Source organism: Mustela nigripes, chromosome 5, assembly GCF_022355385.1.
Source record: "Mustela nigripes isolate SB6536 chromosome 5, MUSNIG.SB6536, whole genome shotgun sequence".
Lineage (NCBI taxonomy): Eukaryota > Metazoa > Chordata > Mammalia > Carnivora > Mustelidae > Mustela > Mustela nigripes.
Genome location: NC_081561.1, coordinates 75,842,339 through 75,863,283, shown reverse-complemented (window position 1 = coordinate 75,863,283; position 20,945 = coordinate 75,842,339). Strand labels below are relative to the sequence as shown.

The 20,945-nt window shown below is 34.9% G+C and overlaps 1 protein-coding gene across 3 annotated transcripts in view; it reads right to left on the bottom strand.

Moving 5' to 3' along the window:
- CENPW (centromere protein W) overlaps window positions 1-10,514 on the bottom strand; it is a 63,975-nt gene extending 53,461 nt beyond the window's left edge. The window contains exons 1-3 of one of the 3 annotated variants that reach the window (XM_059399145.1): window positions 10,219-10,514; window positions 3,677-3,790; window positions 1,581-1,727 (exon numbers count right to left, since the gene is read on the bottom strand). In XM_059399145.1, the coding sequence (XP_059255128.1) occupies window positions 1,701-1,727; window positions 3,677-3,790; window positions 10,219-10,344 (267 nt within the window). In that variant the 5' untranslated portion in view covers window positions 10,345-10,514 and the 3' untranslated portion in view covers window positions 1,581-1,700. The other 2 variants (XM_059399144.1, XM_059399146.1) reach the window with 2 other exon arrangements.
- Window positions 10,515-20,945: the final 10,431 nt, after the last annotated feature.

Genomic DNA, 20,945 nt, shown 5'->3' with positions numbered 1-20,945 from the left:
GGGGGTGGGGGGACCCAATTAAGATGGACTTCATCTATTAAAAACTGTTGATCTTCACAAGACCCTGTTGAGGGTAAAAGACAACAGGAAAAATATATATATCTCGCAAACCCCGTATCTGACAAATGACCTAACCTAGAATAATGAACTCTTAGAATTCAACATTGTAAAAACGAACAATCCAAATAAAAAAGTCAAAAGAAATGAAGAAACATTTTGCCAAAGAGGAAAAATGGATGAGAAATATATATGAAATTATGTGCAACATCATTAGCCATCTGGGAAATGGAAAAAACCATGAGACACACTCATCAGAGCAGCTTAAAATAAAAAATAACAATACCAAATGTTTATGAGAATGAGAATGTGAAGAAACTGGATCTCACATAAATTGCTAATGAGAATATAAATGGTACAGCCATTCTGCAAAACAGTTTGGTCATTTCTTTTTTAAAAAGTAAAGATAAACTTACCATTCAACCCAGCAATCACACTCCCAGGCATTTATCCCAGAGAAATGAAAACTTTTATCTGTATAAAAACTTGTACACATTGGTTCATAGAAGCTTTATTTATAATAGCCAAAAACTGGAAATAATCAAAATGCCCTACAATGGGTAGACAGCTGCAGAAAGTGTGGTACATAAATACCAAGGGATATGACTCAGTAATAAAAAGGAACTGCTACACGCAACAACTTGGATGGATCTCAAGGAAGTTATGCTGAGTGGGGAAGGGGGAGACAAATCCCCAAAAGTCATTACCTGTATGATTCCATTTAAAATGATAAAATTATAGAGCTGGAGAAGAGATTAGTGGTTGCCAGGGCTTAGGAACTGGAGAGGAGGGGTGTCCATAGAAGGCTAAGTGTTAATTATAAAAGGACAGCATGATGGAGAAATTTCTGGTGATAATTCTGTATCTTGACTATAGTGGCGATTACACAAATCTACACATGATAAAATGGTACAGAATTACACCTACACAGTGCTAATATCAAATTCCTGTTTTGAGTACTATAACTATTTAAGATGCAACCACTGGGGAATAAAAATAACTATCAGATAATACACAATAAACTTCTAAAGGATTCCTTAGGGGAAGTGAAACACCCACCTATTAAATAATAAATCAGTTTGCTCTATTATGTTTTTGACTTGGAAGGAGAAGCAGGTTTTGAAAACACCTTGCTGATGTTTCTAGTTGAGAAAGGTCAATAATAGTGTAAAGTAAAAACTGCATTGCTTTTGCGACAGCATTAAATAGTTAAAATTGGTACCTAGATTGACTGCACATTGTCTTTTTTCAGAAATTAAATTTATTCCATAGTTAATTGTAACTAAATCTAAATCCTTATAAACAATTCTAACACATCTCTTCAAACTACTTCATATGTAAAATGTCATTTTTGTTATGTAAAACATTTGTAATATCAACAAAGTGAAGTAAAATGAGGCTACTGAAACTGAAACTGAATGAAACAATTTGTCAAAAAAACATTTAAATAGTTCTATGTTTTTGAGATATTCCAGTACCAGTGTAAAAAAAAAAAAAAAAAAAAAAGACCAAATACACACATCCCTCAACTAGTCAATATTTTAATAATAAACAATCTTAGCTGATTCGTAAAAAGTGCTTTCACAGTCTGTTACCATCTAAAATAACACATCATATAATTTTCAAAATGGGTTCTTTGACTTCTAACCTCTGCTCTTCTTTAGAATTACCTGTGGGGGGGGGGGAAAATGAAGATTCATATTATACCCAAGGCAAATAAAACAGAACACCTGGACAAAAAGTTCAATCATCTTACGTGCATAATATGCAAGAGTCTGGGTTTATAAAACCCAGTTTGGAAGGTGATTTTGGAATGTTTTACTTTATAAATGGTCCTAGACTTCCCCCTAAACTAGTCCACTTCTCTCAAAAAATGTGAAACAAGCAACTCACAAAATCTGGTCTTATAGTAACTTCTGAATGTCAACTTCTTCAAATGTAAGCCAAAAGTACCTAGATTAGTGGTTCCCAACTTGAAGTTTGTAGACAATTTGGTAATCTAGGGAGTTAAATAATTTTCCAAAAGTCAAAATCCTATTATAAACCAGGCATTAACAACTATAAAGCAATACAAATCCATTGCAACACCAAATTTCTTATATTTGAGCTAGAATTCTATCAATTTAGAGACAAAGACTAGTCATCATATGCTAAAAAAAAAATTAGGTAGACAATTTTCAAAACATATAGCCCCTGAGAAAATAAAATAAAACCAGATCTTTAGCTATAAAAGATCGGAAGCAGTAAACCAGAATATATCCAGAAATTTTTTTAAGAACTATTAAGTACACCTATAATAAAAACAAACCCTAAATTTAAAATACACACATATACTCTTCAAGCTCTTAGCCTTACTTTTACCTGCAGAAAAAAAAATACTTACATAGCCTTTAATAGTCTAGAAACATATTGAAACACAAGCAAATTTGAAGCCCCTAAAAAAGTACTAGGGCATGCAATTTCTAGGCTTCCATAGAGAGACCTTCGAATAGGTCTATATCCCAGGCCAGTACTTGTACTTCTCTGGTTCTACATGTTAGCATGAGCATTACAAAAAGAAGTACAACATACTCAAATTTGGTGAGTATATTATGTACCCAAATCTTTACTATGTTAAGTTAAACAGAGTTCAACAAATTTCTTTACCTCTGTTTCTCATAAACTTTCATAACTTTACATAACTATAGTTATATAAAGATGATGGCATTGTGGAAAACTGGATAAAAGACAGATGGGAACTCTATTATTTTTGCATCTTCTCTGAGACTATAATTATTTCAAAATTTAAAAAAAAATTAAACAAAAGTCCACAAAGTAGACTGTCAAAAATATGTATCTCTCCCACATCACCCACCAGTCAACCATGGTTGCCAATTTCTTATATATTATTTTAGAAACAAGCTCTCTATATAACATTGTGACTATTCAATTTCTCTGACCCCCCAAAATTTTTGTGGTGGGCCATAAATTTGATTTCATTTAACATCAAATGAAAATAATAATCTTGGAGACATATTTAGAAAAAACTATCCTAGGTATCATTCTTACATTATATAGAAATACCAGTAAGAAGCAACTTTCTCTGCTTATATAAATGATTTGATTCATAAGTCATTATGACTTATATCGTAAGTCACCTCAAAACAAGTAATTAGGAAAACTTAAAATGATCAAGAAGTTTTCATAAATTTCAAGGTGATAAGCCTTCTCAACTATGTATATAGCCTACTATAAATCATACAGTTTAACAGCCAAACGTTCATTTCCCTTAAGTAATGATAAAGCATTGGCCATGAATCTTCCCATCAGAAATCCATAATATATACTATAGAAAAAGAAAATCTCCATAATTAAACCCATTAACATAAAAAGCCACACATCCCCAGCTATAAGCAGCTGCCTATATTGCCCTGTACCTAGAAAATAGCAGCTGACAACTGGTTAGCATTCTGGGCCAATTCTGCTGTTAACTATACCAGGATGCCAGCATAACTGAGGTAGGGTGGGGAAGCAAAACATCAGTCAACAAAGCTAAATAAGGAATCCAAAGCAGACAGAACTGATATACGAGATGATAATTTTTTAAGTTAATTCTTGCTCAAGAAAAGGAAGATTTTACCTTTGCTGCAGCCTGTACATGCTCCTTTTTAATGATTCCATACTTATTCTCAAAAGCATTCATTCTGGACTCTTCTGCTAACCGATGAACAAACAGTAAACAATTCAGATGTACCTTTAAGAGAAAATTCAAAAGGATTTTTATTTTTTTAAAGATTTTTACCTATTTATATTTGAGAGAGAGAGAGAATGAGGGAGAGAGCACAAGCAGAGGGAGAGGCGGGCAGAGGGAGAAGCAAGCTCCCCACTGAGCATGGAGCCTGACATGGTACTAGATCCCAGGACACTGGGATCATGACTTGAGCTGAAAGGCAGACACTTTAACTGACTAAGCCACCCAGGCACCCTCAAAAGGATTTTTAAACTCAAACACTCATGCTTTGAATAATGATTTTTTAAAAGATTCCAAAATTTTTATTTTATTAATTTTTATTTTATTAATTCCAAACTATCTATTAGTGTGCTTAAGTCAATTCATTTTTATTTAAAGTAACCAGGATTTGATTTAATTTAAGTCCAATTTAAATTCCATACAAAAGAGACTTAGTATCAGGAATACATAAACCAAGGCTATATATAAGGCTGACCAAAGTCCATAGACAATAACATTTTGTAAAGCATAAATACAAAGCTTAGGTAGGACTCTATTAAATAGCAAATATTCTTGCTTCCAACTCCAAATAAATTTAAGAAATTAAATTAATTAAATTAATTTAATTTATAATGGAATTTCCCAAAAAATTTAAAAGCAAAACATCAAAAATGTGTAAGGCTGATCATCTCATTCTACGAACCATGGGTTTAAGATTTTTTAACCAGGTATTTAATTTAAAACATCTATTCAAAAACATGTTAGTAACTGGAATGTTAACCTTCCAGAAGTGAAAAGTATATGTATAAAGGTCAAGTTACTTGTCATCCAACATATCAAAATAATTACATCTACTATTAATCTTTGAGGCCCTTAAGAAATTAAAATAGATAATATAAGCAGATAAATAATATTAATTACTTGGGTACAATTAGAAAATATCTTTACTATATTGGGATTGATATATTACACGTTCTTTGCAGTTAGAACAATACTCATCTAATATTCACTACGAGTACTACACACAACCACTTCCCCCCAGTTTACTAAACATTAAATAACTAGGTAATGTAGTGTTTTAAATTTAAATATTATGCAGAAATCTTTGGTGGATGGTTATAGATGTTTAAGAATGTTTGAGTGATATCTGGAAAAAATAGGAGTTTGGGAATTTAAATTTAATAAGATAAAGAACCTATAGAAGGACATCTTCCTTTGGTACTTTCTTGATGCATGGTCTCCTTTAATTCTCACAAGAACTTTAGGGTAAAGCACCCAATTCTGACTCTTTATGTAATACCATGTTATTCGATTCTTTTTTTTTATTAACATATAATGTATTATTGGCTTCAGGGGTATAGGTCTGTAAATCATCAGTCTTACCTTCCCCAATGTCCATAACCCAGCCATCCTATCCTTCCTCCTAACTCCCCAGCAACCCTCAGTTTGTTTCCTGAGATTGAGAGTCTCTTATGGTTTGTCCCCCTCCCAATCCCAACTTGTTTCATTTTTTCCTCTCCTACCTCCCACAACCCCCCACCCTGCCTCTCAAATTCCTCATATCAGAGAGATCATAAGATAATTGTCTTTCTCTGACTGACTTATTTTGCTTAGCCTCTAGTACCCTCTAGTACTAGTTCAATCTAGCACCCTCTAGTACTAGTTCAATGCTCTCTAGTTCAATCCACATTGTTGCAAATGGCAAGATTTCAGGGTTTTTTGATGGCTGCATAGTATTCCATTGTGTGTGTGTCTGTGTTTGTGTGTGTGTGTATACCACATATTCTTTATCCATTCATCTGTTGATGTACATCTAGGTTCTTTCCATAGTTTGGCTATTGTGGACATTGCTGCTATAAACATTTGGGTGCATGTGCCAGAAAACTATAAAGTACTCATGAAAGAAATTGAGGAAGACACAAAGAAATGGAAAAATGTTCCATGCTCATGGATTGGAAGAACAAATATTCTGAAAATGTCTATGCTACCTAGAGCAATCTACACATTTAATGCAATCGCTATCAAAATACCATCAATTTTCTTCAAAGAAATGGAACAAATAATCCTAAAATTTATATGAAACAAGAAAAGACCCCAAATAGCCAGAGGAATGTTGTAAAAGAAAACCAAAGTTGGTGGCATCACAATTACAGACTTCATGCTCTATTGCAAAGCTGTAATCATCAAGACAGTATGGTACTGGCACAAAAACAGACACATAGATCAATATTCAATTCTTTTTTAAACTTCCAATGACATCCCATTTCCTATTGCAGCAAAAACAGTATATAACATGGCATAATTTCCTATTAATCTAGATTTCCTACTTCTAAAGATAAATAGCTTCCAGATATGCCCAAGATAAATTCCTTAATACTAAACCCCATTTGACTAGACTTTTCCAGTTTCATCTTCCAGCTTACTGTTCTATAGTAAGTCTTTTGAACTTCTTTCCATATTCAAATAAAACCTTGCCTATAGACATCCTACTAGTTTGAAAACGTCTCTGAAAAGTCCAACTGCCCCCAGTATGTAAAGTTATGCACCCAAAACTTCCTACTACTGCACATACTACATACACCATGAAGCAATTTCTCACCTGTCCTCCTCAATGACATATAAGGATAAGAATTATGTTTACCTTCCCCAACATTGTATCATCAGTGATCTCTAGTCCATGCACAATACATAATAGGTAGTCAACAGATATTGCATGAACAAAAGATTTCTCCATATCTCCCCAAATTAAGCAAAAAAAAAAAATTTTTAGCCATTCCCAAATAAACCACATCCACTGTTTTAGAGAACTGATGGGTAATGGAAGTGAAAGCGTGGGGGGATGGGAAAAATGGGTTTAGAGGTGTTGGAGATACTGGCCTCCAGTTATAGAATGAATAAGCCATTGGAATGAGTAAGTCACAGGAATAAAAGGCACAGCTTAAGGAATACAGTCAATGTACTGTTACAACATTGTATGGTAGTGGTAGCTACACTTGTGATGAATGAGCACACCATACAAACTTGTTGAATCACTATGTTATGCATCAACTATACTTCAATTTTGAAAAAATGAAAAGCAAAAATGAAAAGGGAAAAAACAAAAAAACCGCACTGTTTTGAGACTTGGTTCACCCTATTAATTGACATGGAAAGTCTTTTCCTCTTCATAAGCATGAGCCATAGGTACTGAGACAAATTAATATTACTCTGTCACATAATTTTTTTAAGCAACCTAATCCTCTCCCCATAAAATAGTTAAAAATTGAGTGGTGCCACTCAAATGTACTGAGGTTCTTTGGGTTTGGTTTGGTTTTGTTTTAAGATTTATTTTAGAGAGAGAGCTTGTGGGAGGGCAGAGAGAGGCAGGAGAGAATCTCAAGCAGACTCCCTTTTGAGCATAGAGCCTTAAGAGTGGCCTGACCTCATGACCCTGAGATCACAGCCTGAGCCGAAATCAAGAGTTGGAAGCTCAATCATCTGAGCCACCAGGGCATCCCTGCACTAAGGTTTAAATTAAAATAGTCAAAACAAAAACAAATTTTAAAGTATTCAGCTAGACATTCAAACTTGAAAAAGCCCATTCCAACAAAAATTTACCTGAAAAAAAAATCACCTTGCTTGAAAGGTAAATCAAAACATAATTTACAAAGAAATGTCCATTCCTTAACAGTCAATTTGGTAAATTGATCAAAACACTGAGCCAGTCTGATTTCCCCCTCTCTTCATCATAGGACTTTTGAATTTTACATAAATCGTAAGCATCCAGAGATTTCCTCAGTGAGAAATCTGAAAACCCACTGAGCCATGAGAAAGCTGAACAATTTATACAGATTAACAGATGTGCTCCCCAGTACTGGGGATATACAACCAAATAAAGCATACAATAAAGCAAAAAAACTGGTGCAAAAGAACTATGAAATAACACAAAAAAATTAAGAGTAAAGTATGAGAAATAATAATAAATCCACATTAGTTACAATACATTCCCAACATTATTTGTATACTCATAACGCCGAACATTAGAAATACAAAATATCTCCAATTCAAAGTTTCCATCCAATGAGGGAACCAAACCCATATGAAATTAATGACAAATGTGTGACAACAGAGAAAGTTGGTCCTAAAATTAAGGAAGACTCAGGAAGTGGCTAGCATTTGAACTGGATTTTGAAATTGGAGTCTGCCAAGTGGAGTATGATGAGGTAATCTTCAGGCAGAAGAAATACAACATACCAAAAGACAGCATAAAAGTAAATTAGCTTTGTATTAAAGATAATGAGAGACACAAAAAGGAGATCTATATGGTTCTTTCCTCTCAAGAAGCTGCATACTACACTGGGAGAAAAAACGACATATGAAACTTACAGAATAGTGTCAGAGTCTCAATAGTTTAATTGTATGATGTAATTCTTATATTGCTATCAAAGTTCAGAAAAAAGAGATCAAAACAGAATGCCGTAATTGTAGAGAAGTTTATGGATGATGTGGGACACTTGTTGGGTAAGATTTCGAAGTGTCAAAGGTAAGAAGAAAACCATAAGCAGAAAGCCATAATCAAAGAAACCAGGGTGATGCATGCCATATACAAGACAGTGAGAGAACCAGTGCAAGCCAAAGACAAGCATACAACCTAGGAATAGATGCCAACAGAAAGAACTTCCTTTACCCTACCACACCCCAACTCCTTTTTCCCACACCATGAATCCCAATCCCACTCTACGAGAGAGCCCAGATATCCATGGGTCACTTTGAGGCAGACAGGTATGATGTGGGAGGACTCTACTTGAGAAATTTCTGCCAAACAATCTGCACCAGCTGTTACTCTCCTAGATATTCCTGAGCAGGTACACTTCCTCCCCATTTAGAACCCAAGCTCCAATGAAAACTCTCCAGAATAAATTCCTGAAAATGTTCTGCAGATCAATTTCACTTATCCAGTTCACTTATGTTACCTTTATCACCATTGGGTGAGGCATTCAAAACAGTAGGTACAGGTTGACCCTTGAAAACATTTTTTTAAAATAAATACAGTACTGTAAATGCATTTTTCTCTTTCTTATGATTTTCTTAACATTTTCTTTTCTCTATCTTATGCTATTGTAAGAATACAGTATATATTTACAAAACATGTTTAACAACTGTTTTATGTTATCAGTAAGGCTCTGGTCAACAATGAGCTATCAGTTATGTTCTTGGGAAGCCAAAAGTTATACATGGATTTTCAACTGTGGCAGGTTAGAGGTGTCATTCAAGGGTTGTTCAAGGATCAACTATATTGTCTTTCCTTTCAGGGTCTAAGAAAAGAAGGGCAGGAGACAGTAGAAGAGCTACTCTTGCAGGAAAGCTGCTTTGGCTTCAGAGACCAAATAACGGAAAAGTAAAGACAATTCTATAGTAGTGTAGCAAAAAGAGAAATGCTGCACTTGCAGGCAACAGATGGGAAGGCGGTAGTGAACTTGGGGAGACTGTAGAGAAGAGAGGTGGAAAAACCCAGTGCAGTTTAAGAACAGATGGAGGATGCATTTGAAGACATTCTAGAGGCCCTGTGCCCTGGCTACCAACAATTCTTTACCTTGACGTCCTGGAAATTAGGTGCCAACTTATAAATGGCTCCTTTATTCAAAAATCTGTTCTGACAAAAGGGAGGAGGTGCCTCTTATGGTTTAAACCTAGGGAAAGAGTGTTTATTCTGCTAGAGAAACATAGGTTCCAGGCACTACACATAAAAACTCCGAATTTATTTCAACACAGAAATATACAGTGGTTTGGCTATGGCTATTAAGTGAGCTTTATGCTGCAGGAATTCTGAGTCAGATAAATAAAGTCTTGGTGGTTTGCCTTGAATACTCAACTAACAGCTGCTCTGTTCGTCTAGGAAAATGCATTCACAGTTGAAAGCACACCCCTTACAAGTAAACTTGAATCAGGGCTCTTTAATAAGTAAGCTACAGTGCAGAAAATAGGGAAATGTGTTTGGTTAACAACGCAAAAAAAGGGAGAAAGGCAAAGGAGGCACACACGTAAAAGGCCTGCCAGTAATGTCTTTTACAGTCGTTCAATAAATAGGACCCTGCCTGAATTCCAAAATTTACTTTTTTCTTTAACTGTATCTTTCGCAAGTACACTAAGCGCAGTACCTGACGATGCCCCGGAAAAGCCCTAAGCAGGAAGCGAACGTTAGTATTCCCCTCTTAAGATGATGTGGCTAAAATGATGATCCGTAAAAAAGGTCCGGATGCCTACATTTCAGAGGAGGACCCCAGGCAACTCAGCGTCAGGAATATGAACTGACGGGTCCGGCGAGGACAAACCTGCCTCGTCATCGCAGGAAACGCCTTACACGTAGGCCTGACGGAGCTGGACTCGCTAGGGGTGACGAAATAAAAGCTGGGGCTTATTTCCTCTATCTCCCTCTTGCTCCATCCCCAGCCAAAGAAGGGACGGAATCTCACCAGTAAGTCGCTACTTGTCTCTAGACGAAGGTGAGGCTTCTGTCGCTTGAAGACGCGCTTAAGAAAGCCCCGGGGAGCCTTCCGTTTTATATACTTTCTCTGCAAGACTGTGGTCGAGAACGCCATTCTCTCCCTCAGGCACCAGCCTCCTTAGCTTCCGAGATCCTCCGGGGGCTGCACAGGAATTCACCCTGGAGTGAACAGCAGGAACCACTCAGCCGCTACGCTGCTTCTTCAGGCCGCTAAACTCCGGCCCAAACGTTTGAATCAGCCGCCGAAACAGCGCGCCGGGCGCTAGCGAGTGACGTCAACAGGGTGCAAGCCCCGCCCCTGGAGTGCCGGCTGTTCGCGGAAACACTCTGGATAGGCGTTCTGTGACGTCCTTAAAGGTCGAGGCTTCCTTTAATCGCTATGTGTAGTGTACCTGCGCTTTGGTACAGTTCTCCTGTGTCTCTCCTGTGTTTCACAGGTCTGTTGAGAAACTGTGGGAAATGTTGGTATGCCAAGGCAGTTACACTTATTCTATATACTGAGCCTAATACCGGGGGACTAAGAAGTAGATGCCTAGAAGATTGTGATATTTTATCAGGATTCCTAAAGATTCAGTGCCTTCCTAGGAGGGCATGACTTTCCAATATTAATAGCTAACAGTTTACACTTTTACGCAATTTCACTTCATCTTACTTGAGGTCTTTTCATGATTCTAGCTTTTTTGTTATTGTGTTGTTGTTGTTGTTGTTGTTGTTTAACAAATGCTGCTCCCTTTCATGTTAAGTTCCTGCACTTAATCTTGCAATTACTTCAGATATAGTTTAATGCTACCTCTTTGAAATTCTTGCTATTTCTCCAAGCAATTAACTTTTCTATCTTCTGTGCTATCCCTGCGAGTAGTCCCTAAACTTCACTGTGATCAGAAGAAGCACCACTGGGCAGGGGTTCATACGTATGGGACTTGAGAATTTGCATTTCTAACAAATAGGTCATGTTGGCGCTGCTAGTTTGAGGACAACTCTGAGATCACTGTGATGTTCACTGTAATTATCTCTAATACTACACCTGTAGTAATTATTGTGATTTCAGTATCCACACCGATGATCCTTCCACCATCTGGTCTCCCATTTTGAAGACCTCGTCTCTGCCAGTGGCATCTTTCACCCTATCAGCCACTCACACCTGCAGTTATACACTACGGTTTGTCGCTACCAAACACCATACCCTTCCATATTCTCAATTAGTTGTCTCACTCTTCAACCTCATCTGTCTTTTCAAAGCATTCCTTCCGATGTTCCAAATCCAATAATTCTTAGATGTCACTTAGATGGAATAGCAGTTTCTTTCTATCTTTACCAGGCCGCCAGCCCTTCTGTACTCATTCTCCCTCCTGTGGTCCATTGTCCATTATTAGAATATTCCCTTGCATTTCTCCTCAGCTCTCTAGCCATCTCCAGCTAATTCTCTTCCCTAATCAGATGCGCATATCCAGTTCTCTACTGGACTGGAATTTTAAATCATCTTAAATTTAACATATCCAAAATTAGCTCTTCATTGACCCCTATTTCCCAAACCTGCTCCTTACACCAACTTTCCCTATTACAGCTGATGGTACTTCCATTTTTCCAATTACTCAAGCCAAAATCTTGGAATCATCCTTGGCTCCCCTCTTTTTCTCACCTCACACTCAATCTTTCATCAAATTTTGTCAGCTCTATTTACAGTCTCTGATCACTTTTGGCCAAGTCACCATCATTTCTCACTTGGATTATTGCAAACACCCTCCTGACTGTGCCTCAGCCTGTTTCTCTTTATCCTCAACAGAAGAGGCACGTTTAACTCAGATTATATCACTCCTCAAATCCCTTCCATTTCCATCAAAATAAAATTTCCTACAATAACTTTTGAAGCCTTACCTGCCTGCCAAGTACAAACACACTTAAAAATACACAATGAACCCTTTGACCTTATCTCCCACAATTAAGGAATTCACTCTTCTCCAGCTATATTAGCATACTTGATAGCCTTCAGATACACCTGAAATCCACCAAATACACCAAACACTCATCCATCATCCACTTACTGTTCTCTCTGCTAAAAATATTTTTTCCTCATTTATTTGCATAAATGTCTCCATCACTTCCTTCAAGTCTCTGCTCCAACAAGTATCAGAGAGACCTATTTAATATAGAAATGCCACACATGTATACACGTATATACCTAGACACACATAGGTGCACATACACATACACAGGTCCAACAGTGTGCAAAAGCTGACTTATCTTCTAAGCATTGTGTTCAGGAACATTTTGTTGGCAACTAAAAATATTTACACCACTGGAATTGGCAAATACACAAATCAGGGGTTCTTGTTTTTGTTTTCTGGAAAGAAAGTTGTTAAACATTTACCAACATAACACTACACATATCTCTACTGAGATGAACATTCTAACCCTGTGGTTTATTTTTCTCTCTAGCATGTTTCACAGTATAATATTTGCTTCTACATATAGAAAAATGTTACTGTAGCATTATTTATTATAGAAATAATTGGAGACAGTTGATATTCATTAAGAGGGGAATGGAAATACCTATGGTTGTATGTGTTAGTATACTAGCATTGCTGTAACAAATTACCACCAATTTAATGGCTGCAAACAGTACAAACTTACCATCTTTCAGATTGCCAGTCTGAAATCCTAAAATCACAGGTCAGCAGCACTGCTTTCCTTCTGGGAGCTATAGCAGAGTGTCTGTTTCCTTGACTTTTTTAACTTCTAGAAGCCTTTTCCATTCTTTGACTCAAGGATCTTTTCTCCATCTTCAAAGTACATCAGTCTACTTTCTGTTTTGATCAGCACATCTTTTTCAGACTTTGATCTGCCAGACTTCTTCTAAGAACCCCTGTTATCACATTGGGCCTACCCAGATAATCTAGGATAATCTTCTTATCGTGAGACCCTTAACTTAATCACATCTATAAAGCCTCTTTTACCAAGTAAGGTAACATTTTCAGATTCTAGAGATTATAACATGGCTATCCTTAGGGGGAGGGAGAGCATTATTCTGTTTACTATATGATCTCTTCCTGGACTTGATTCTAGAGTAGAACTGTTCAATAGAACATTCTTCAGTGATAGATATGGTCTATATCTGTTCTGACCAATACAGTAGCAATATGTGACCACTGAGCATTTGAAATATAGCTAGTGTGACTAACAATATCAATTTTATTTAAATGTCATTTACATTTACATTTACTAGCCACATGTCACTAGTAGCTACCATATCAGACAGTGCAGTTAAAGCAAACTAACAAGTAATTCTCTGACATTTTTGTAGGTCATGTGGAAGCCAGGGAACAGGATTAAAAAGGATTTTCAACTTACCTGAATTTTCCATACTTTCTACAATGAGAACACTTTTATTTTAATTTTTGCACATTTGAAACAATAGTTAAGTAGAGTATTATGGTAATAATTGTATTTATCCCTGTAGTGAAGCATTTCTCTAGAGATTATCTTATTTGATCTTGACAAAACTATGGTAGGGGGCTGGTATGGGGTGTTATTATTTCTGTTGCACATGAAATTAAATGATCAGAGAGCTTGAGTGACCCAAAATAAAAAAGTTTATGTCTAAATAAAAGGGAAGTTTTAAATTCTGCTCAATTGCTTTCCTTTAAAAAGTTTTATTTTTTTATAGACTTTCACCTTCACAGAGTAAAACATTGGAAAATTTCATCACAACCTAAATTTTCAAAACATTCTTCTTTTCTTTTATGGTTTTTCAGTAAGTAAGTTCCTTTGATTCAATGGGTGAAGAATCACAAGGCAGCTATTGGAACCCTACCCACAAAACTAGAATCTTCTCCCAAAACTGAAAGTGTCTTGAGTGATGACAGCCCTAAGTCCAAATCCAGGGATAGTAAAGGACATCCAAATAGAAACAGCAAGATCTGGACAGGAGTTAGCAGTGACACTAGAAGGAAAAATACATCCCCTTCTTTATCCCAACTAGTTTTTTAAGGTAAATTTTGCCCTGATTTGAAAAGCACAAAGCCCTCATGCTACTGCTGCTTACTTTGACATTTACAAAAATAAAACTTGTTCAAAGAAAATCCAACTAGTTTTTTAAGGTAAATTTTGCCCTGATTTGAAAAGCACAAAGCCCTCATGCTACTGCTGCTTACTTTGACATTTACAAAAATAAAACTTGTTCAAAGAAAATTACTGAGAGATTTACACTCCTGTCATTCTATTCTAATAAGTGAGAAATAAATATAAATATAAATTTTGAGAATCTTTGCCTTTTTTGTTGGTGACATCTTTTGATGTCTGTTAAGATTCTTTTTTAAATAGGGATGCATTTTTTTCAGGATCTAGCCTACAAAAATTATCTTAAATATAAAATCCATTTTATGCACAGAGATTTTAAAAATATTTTTTTAATTTTTTATTTTTTTATAAACATATATTTTTATCCCCAGGGGCACAGGTAAAAATATCTAACATAACATAATAAAAAACATTATCTAATGTGGAAATTTGGGCACATACATTCATTCAGTTAACCATTATTGTAGCCATATTAAAAATGACACTGATGAAAGACTTAAGCCTAGAAGAAGGTGATGTTAATGTCAAGTGGGAGAAAAATATGTGTATACCACGTTAAATATAGTATCACCCCAAGAATATTAAAAATCATGTGTGTCTGGGGCGTCTGGGTGGCTCAGTGGGTTAAGCCGCTGCCTTCGGCTCAGGTCATGATCTCAGGGTCCTGGGATCGAGTCCCTCATCAAGCTCTCTGCTCAGCAGGGATCCTGCTTCCCTTTCTCTCTCTCTGGGGCTGCCTCTCTGTCTACTTGTGATTTCTCTCTGTCAAATTAATAAATAAAATCTTAAAAAAAAAATGTGTGTCCATGTACCCAGACACTACACTGAGAAGAAATATACCAAAATATGAATTTAGTTTTTAGATAATGGGCATATGGATGATATTTTTTTATTTTAAATGTCCAATATTCTACAATAAACATACTTTAAAAAAGAAATGATGACATATTTCATATTTTAGCTAACATGTTTACTGAATAAATTTTATTAACATATTTCTCTAAGAAAGCTACATTTAAAAACTTTAAAGAATAATTGATAATACTTTCTGGTATTTGACACCATCTTGGAAAATGATTTGATTTTGTTTTTCATATATTGAACTAATGCACATAAATGGAATATGTTACTAGGTAATGTTTTCATATGAATTAACATTTTTGGATCATTTAAAATGAAATGAATGGCTTAAAAGATTTTTTCTGATTTGTGCTTTTGTGCTTGTTAACAAAGCATTATGAAAGTGTTAATAATAGTTAACACTGTGTAGGTAGAATCTTAATTTGCAAAAAGTTTGACACATTGTTTTATTAGAACATTAAGAAAATTGGGTTATTGTCATAATGATTAATCTTTGGCAAAGCAGGAAAGAATATCCAAATGAAAAATGACAATCTCTTCAAAAAATGGTGTTGGGAAAACTGGACAGCATGCAGAAGAATGAAAGTGGACCACTTTCTTACACCATGTACAAAAATAAATTCAAAATGGATGGAGGACCTAATTGTAAGACAGGAAACCATCAAAATTCTAGAAGAGAATACAGGCAGCAATCTCTTTGACCTCAGCAAAGAGGTCAGTAGCAACTTCTTACTAGACACATTGCCAGAGACAAAGGAAACAAAAGCAAAAATGAACTGTTGGGACATCATCAAGATAAAAACTTCTGCACAGCAAACAGTTGACAAAACCAAAAGATAACCTACAGAATGGGAGAAAATATTTGCAAATGATATATCAGATAAAGGGCTAGTATCTAGAATCTGTAAAGAATTCATCAAACTCAACACCTCAAAAATAAATAATTCAGTTAAGAAATGGGCAGAAGACATGAATAGACATTTTTCCAAAGCTGGCCAACAGACACATGAAAAAATGCTCAACATCAGGGAAATGCAAATCAAAACCAAGATGAGATACCACCTTACAAATGTTAGAATGGCTAAAATTAACAACATAGAGTACAACACATATTGGCAAAGATGCGGAGAAGAGGAATTCTCTTACACTGCTGATGGGAATGCAAACTGGTGAGGCACTCTGGAAAATGGTATGGAGGTTTCTCGGAATGTTAAAAATAGAACTACCCTATGACCCAGCAATTGCACTACTAGGTATTTACCCAAAGGATACAAAAATACAGATTCTACATGTATTATACATGTACCCCAATGTTTTTAGCAGCATTATCAACAGTAACCAAACTATGGAAAGAGCCTAAATGTCCATCTACAGATTAATGTATAAAGAAGAAGTGGTATATTGGTAGATAGATAGACAGATAGATTAGATAGATAGATAGATAGAGGTATAGATATATTGCTACATATATAGGAATATTACTCAGCCATCAAAAAGAATGAAATATTGCTATTTGCCATGATGTGTATAGAGCTAGACTGTATTATGTCAAGCAAAATAAGTCAGTCAGAAAAAGACAAATACCATATGATTTCCCTAACATGTGGAATTTAAGAAGCAAAAGAGATGAACATGTGGAAAGGGAAAAAAGAGAGTGAAAGAGAGAGAGAGAGAAGCAAGCCATAAGAGACTCAACTATATGGAGGGAGGGGGGTTGGGAGAAGGGGGGTGGGGTTATGGACATTGGGGAGGGTATGTGCTTTGGTGAGTGCTGTGAAGTGTGTAAACCTGGCGGTTCACAGACCTGTACCCCTGGGAATAAAAAAATAAAAAATTTTTTAAAAATTTAATAAAAAAAAGAGAGACTCAACTATAGTGAACAAACTGATGGTTGATGGAGGGAACTGGGTGAGGAATGGGCTATATGGATGATGGGTATTAAGGAGAGCACTTTGATGAGCACAGGATCTTATATGTAAGTGAGAAATCATGAAATTCTATTCCTGAAGCCAATACTACACTATATGTTAACTAGAACTTAAGTAAAAACTTGAATAAATAAAATAAAATAAAATAAAATAAAATAAAAATTTTAATCTGCCAGAGGCAGCACATATGACAAAACTTTTTATAAATTTAAAATACCTCTGTCATGGCTTCTTTCATCATTTATAAGATAAAGAATTTCAGAAAATTTTGGAACCTGCACCATTTCAGTTTTTCATGAACAGAGTGGTTTGTAAGACAAATTATTCCAGAAGCTTTGGAAACTTTCAGCTTACTTGTGCATCCCTTAATTAATATTCATGTTTCAAAAGTTTGGCTCAACTAAGAGCATCTTTCCTAATCCTCTTCCCCTCACTGATTATCCCATTTTTCATATGGAATATGGAGTGGTTATAGGGACACAAATCTATGTTTCAGTGTTGATGATGGATATTGGCTTTGAAATAATTCCTTGTTAGGAATCCCAGAAACCTTGGCCTTTTTTATGTGTTTTCCATGACTGAAAGATGGCTTTGAAACAGGACATAGTATTCCAAAACAAATGAACTTTGTTAGGAAATATCAACTGGGAATAAGGAGCAAAAGCTACATTGCAAACAATTTTTCTGTAACTTTTTTTTTTTACACTATGGAGAACAATTGCTACTAGAACATTATTTGGAATAGAGCAGGGCAAAAGAGAAATACTGTAATTTAAAAATTGTCCTCAACTGGTAATAGGCCCACATCAAATCATCAGTATTTTTTTCCTCTTAACCTAGGTACTCTAAAGAGTTTTCAAATTGGCACCACTTTCCTTAGAAAAATTATTAAGGATTCTGTGAGAAAATAACATGACATCAGTTGGCCAGTTGTCAATAAAAGTAGAAGAAACTAATTATTTCTTTCCAGGTAAAACTTTTTTCTTCTATCCCTAAAACAGCCACATTTTTCCAGGGGGGAGGGAAGAATTTTTAAGCAAATACAGAAAATTTCAACATAATTAATTATTCAGCAACTTTTATTAGGATAAAGTGAAAAAAATAAGACTCCTCCCTCCTTCTACTTCAGGTTTCTCAGTTGGGATCAGGTACAAGAACTGGAAGAGAAAAGTTTTAAGTTGGGTAAAAGTTTAAAGTTTTTATTATTTCTCTGGACTGAATTTAAAAGGTAGGTAATTATAAGAATAGACTAAACTTTTAACCATCTAAATACAGGGGTTTTGAGTTTATCACCTGAAGACAGTTAAGTCCTGAAACTTCAATCTAAAAAAAAAGAAAGAAAGAAAGAAAGAAATAAAAGAACAAGTTTGAAGAAAAGAAGAAGAAGAAAGTTCATTTCTGCCTACACTTCATCAAGTCTGGCTTGTTCAACATCTTAACCCATTATAAAAAAAAATACGATAAAAATAACTATACTTCTGTGAATGTTTACCATGTGCCCAGACTGCTCTAGATATCAACCACACCTGCACATGTCTAATCTTCTCTAGAACTCCAGAGATAAGTACTATTATTATCCTCTTTTACAGAAAAGATAAGGGAGAAACAGTGGTAATCTTGTGAAATTTACCTCCAGTGGAGATGAGATGAAGTTTATCACAGCAAAACCTGGGAACAACATAAAATGTGTAGTTAAGTAAACATAGTCTGTCCTTGATCTGCCATGCATTCACTTAGAGCATGATTTTAATCACCAGGTGAAAATATGTAAGAATGTAGCTTTATAATGGTAAATGAAAAAAAATCAAAAAATTCTATCATTGGTGATTTAGTTTATACATCTTTTGTTAAAAATAAAGTTTATAAAAAATGGTCATAAGAAAAATCACAAAATGTGATTGAAAAGGTATTAATTTTATAGGTGATTTTTTTCTCTGTAACTTCCTATTTTTTTAATGTAGTAAGATTGCATCTCTACTAGAAGAATAAGTTAATAAAATGGAAAAAGTAATTCACTTGAAATTTTCATCAATACCAGTCAAATGGTTTATATTTTAAACACTGACTTAAGCTAGATTTTTAGTATTATGAAACTGGCAATGACAATCACAAAATTTTCTTACTCCTTATTGAAAATCCATTTTTTAACATGGTCATATCCTTAAACTTGATCTTCTGTGGGCACATCTGTGTTCTAGCAAGAACAAAAGAGGAAGCAGAAGGGAAGTACATGGCCCCTTTCTTTAAGGTCAGTATCTGAAAACTACACATATCACATCACTTCTATTACTTTGAAAAGAATTCCGATACATGATGACACCAAAACATAAATCAGAGTAGAAAATGCTATTCATATTTGGACTACAGTGTGCCCAACTAAAAACCAAGGGATGTATAATAACTGGCAGCTTTTGATACATGAGGTTTTATTGAGAGTCAATATAAATAGAGATTAGAATGGATTTTAAAGTCAAATAAACTAGAATCTGAGTACATGTCTATAATTTAGCTTTGAGACCTTAGAAAATGGCTAATCTCTTTAACCATGAATTATATGATTTGAAAAGGGGGAAATACCTAATATTATGACTATAGTATACATTTGCCTATATAGTATATAACTATATAGTATAGTTTTGGCTGCCTTCCTATTTTGGCAGGAAATAATGATTGTGTGAGTCTTGTAAAGCTGTCATCACACTGCATGAGATATGAACAATTTTCTGTTTATATTACTGCTCCTATTATAATTTGTTATTATGTTCTGTAAGATGTTTTCCAACCAAAAACTAATCATCAAATTCTATGATTAGTTCAATTATCATAATAATATGCAAATATAAAGATATGGGGGGTTTTTGGTTTTTGCTTTTTTAATCAGTCTCCACACCCAATGAAGGGTTTGAACTCATGACACTGGAATCAAGAGTCGCATGCTCTACTGACTGAGCCAGCCAGAGACCTTGAAAAGATGTGTTTTAAAAGAACACTTTTGCATTTGATTACAGAACCGGTGATGAAAACAGTATCCTTATAATATCCTCCAACATCCAAGCTTCTATTTTCTCTACCAATCTACCTCTATACATAAATTTCTAATGCAAAATTAAGGAACATGTGAAGAAACTAACCAGCAGAAGCGAGCATGAGGGAAATAATAGACATCTGATCCTCAAAATATCTGATAAAGACATGATGGACTATAGTATATAAAATAAATGTTCAAATTTTTTTAATTAGAAAGCAACTCATCACAAAAATCAAGCCATCCATATTTTTTCAAAAATAAAGTCAAATATTAATAAATTTTAAGAGTATTATTTAAAATTAAATAATTAATTAAGGCATTGGGTGTGGCAAAATAGGAAAGTGGTGACTTGTAAACTGAGGAAATTACTAAGTGATGGAAAATATGAAAATTTTTTAAATATGGAAGAAAAAAATAGGAGTTCAGGAGGAGAGAGTAGATAGAATGGAAGAAAAGGAATATTCAAAACATAATGGCTAGGATTTTCCAGAACTGAATTTTTACTTTCAAGCAACATTATACATCTCAAGCAGGATAAATAAAATCCAGACCTAGAAACATGTTAGGAATTGGATACCACTGACAAAGGAAATATGGTAAATGCATCTAGAGATTAACCACAGCCTTCAAAAGAAGAAAAATAAACTGAGAATATAATTTACTATAGTATCGATAGAAGCCAAAAGATAGTGATGTAACAACTTCAAAGCACTGCAGCTAATAAGACTCAACACAGAATTTTATAACTAACCTATCATTGAGGGCAATATAAAAGACATTTTCAGACAAACAAAAAATGAT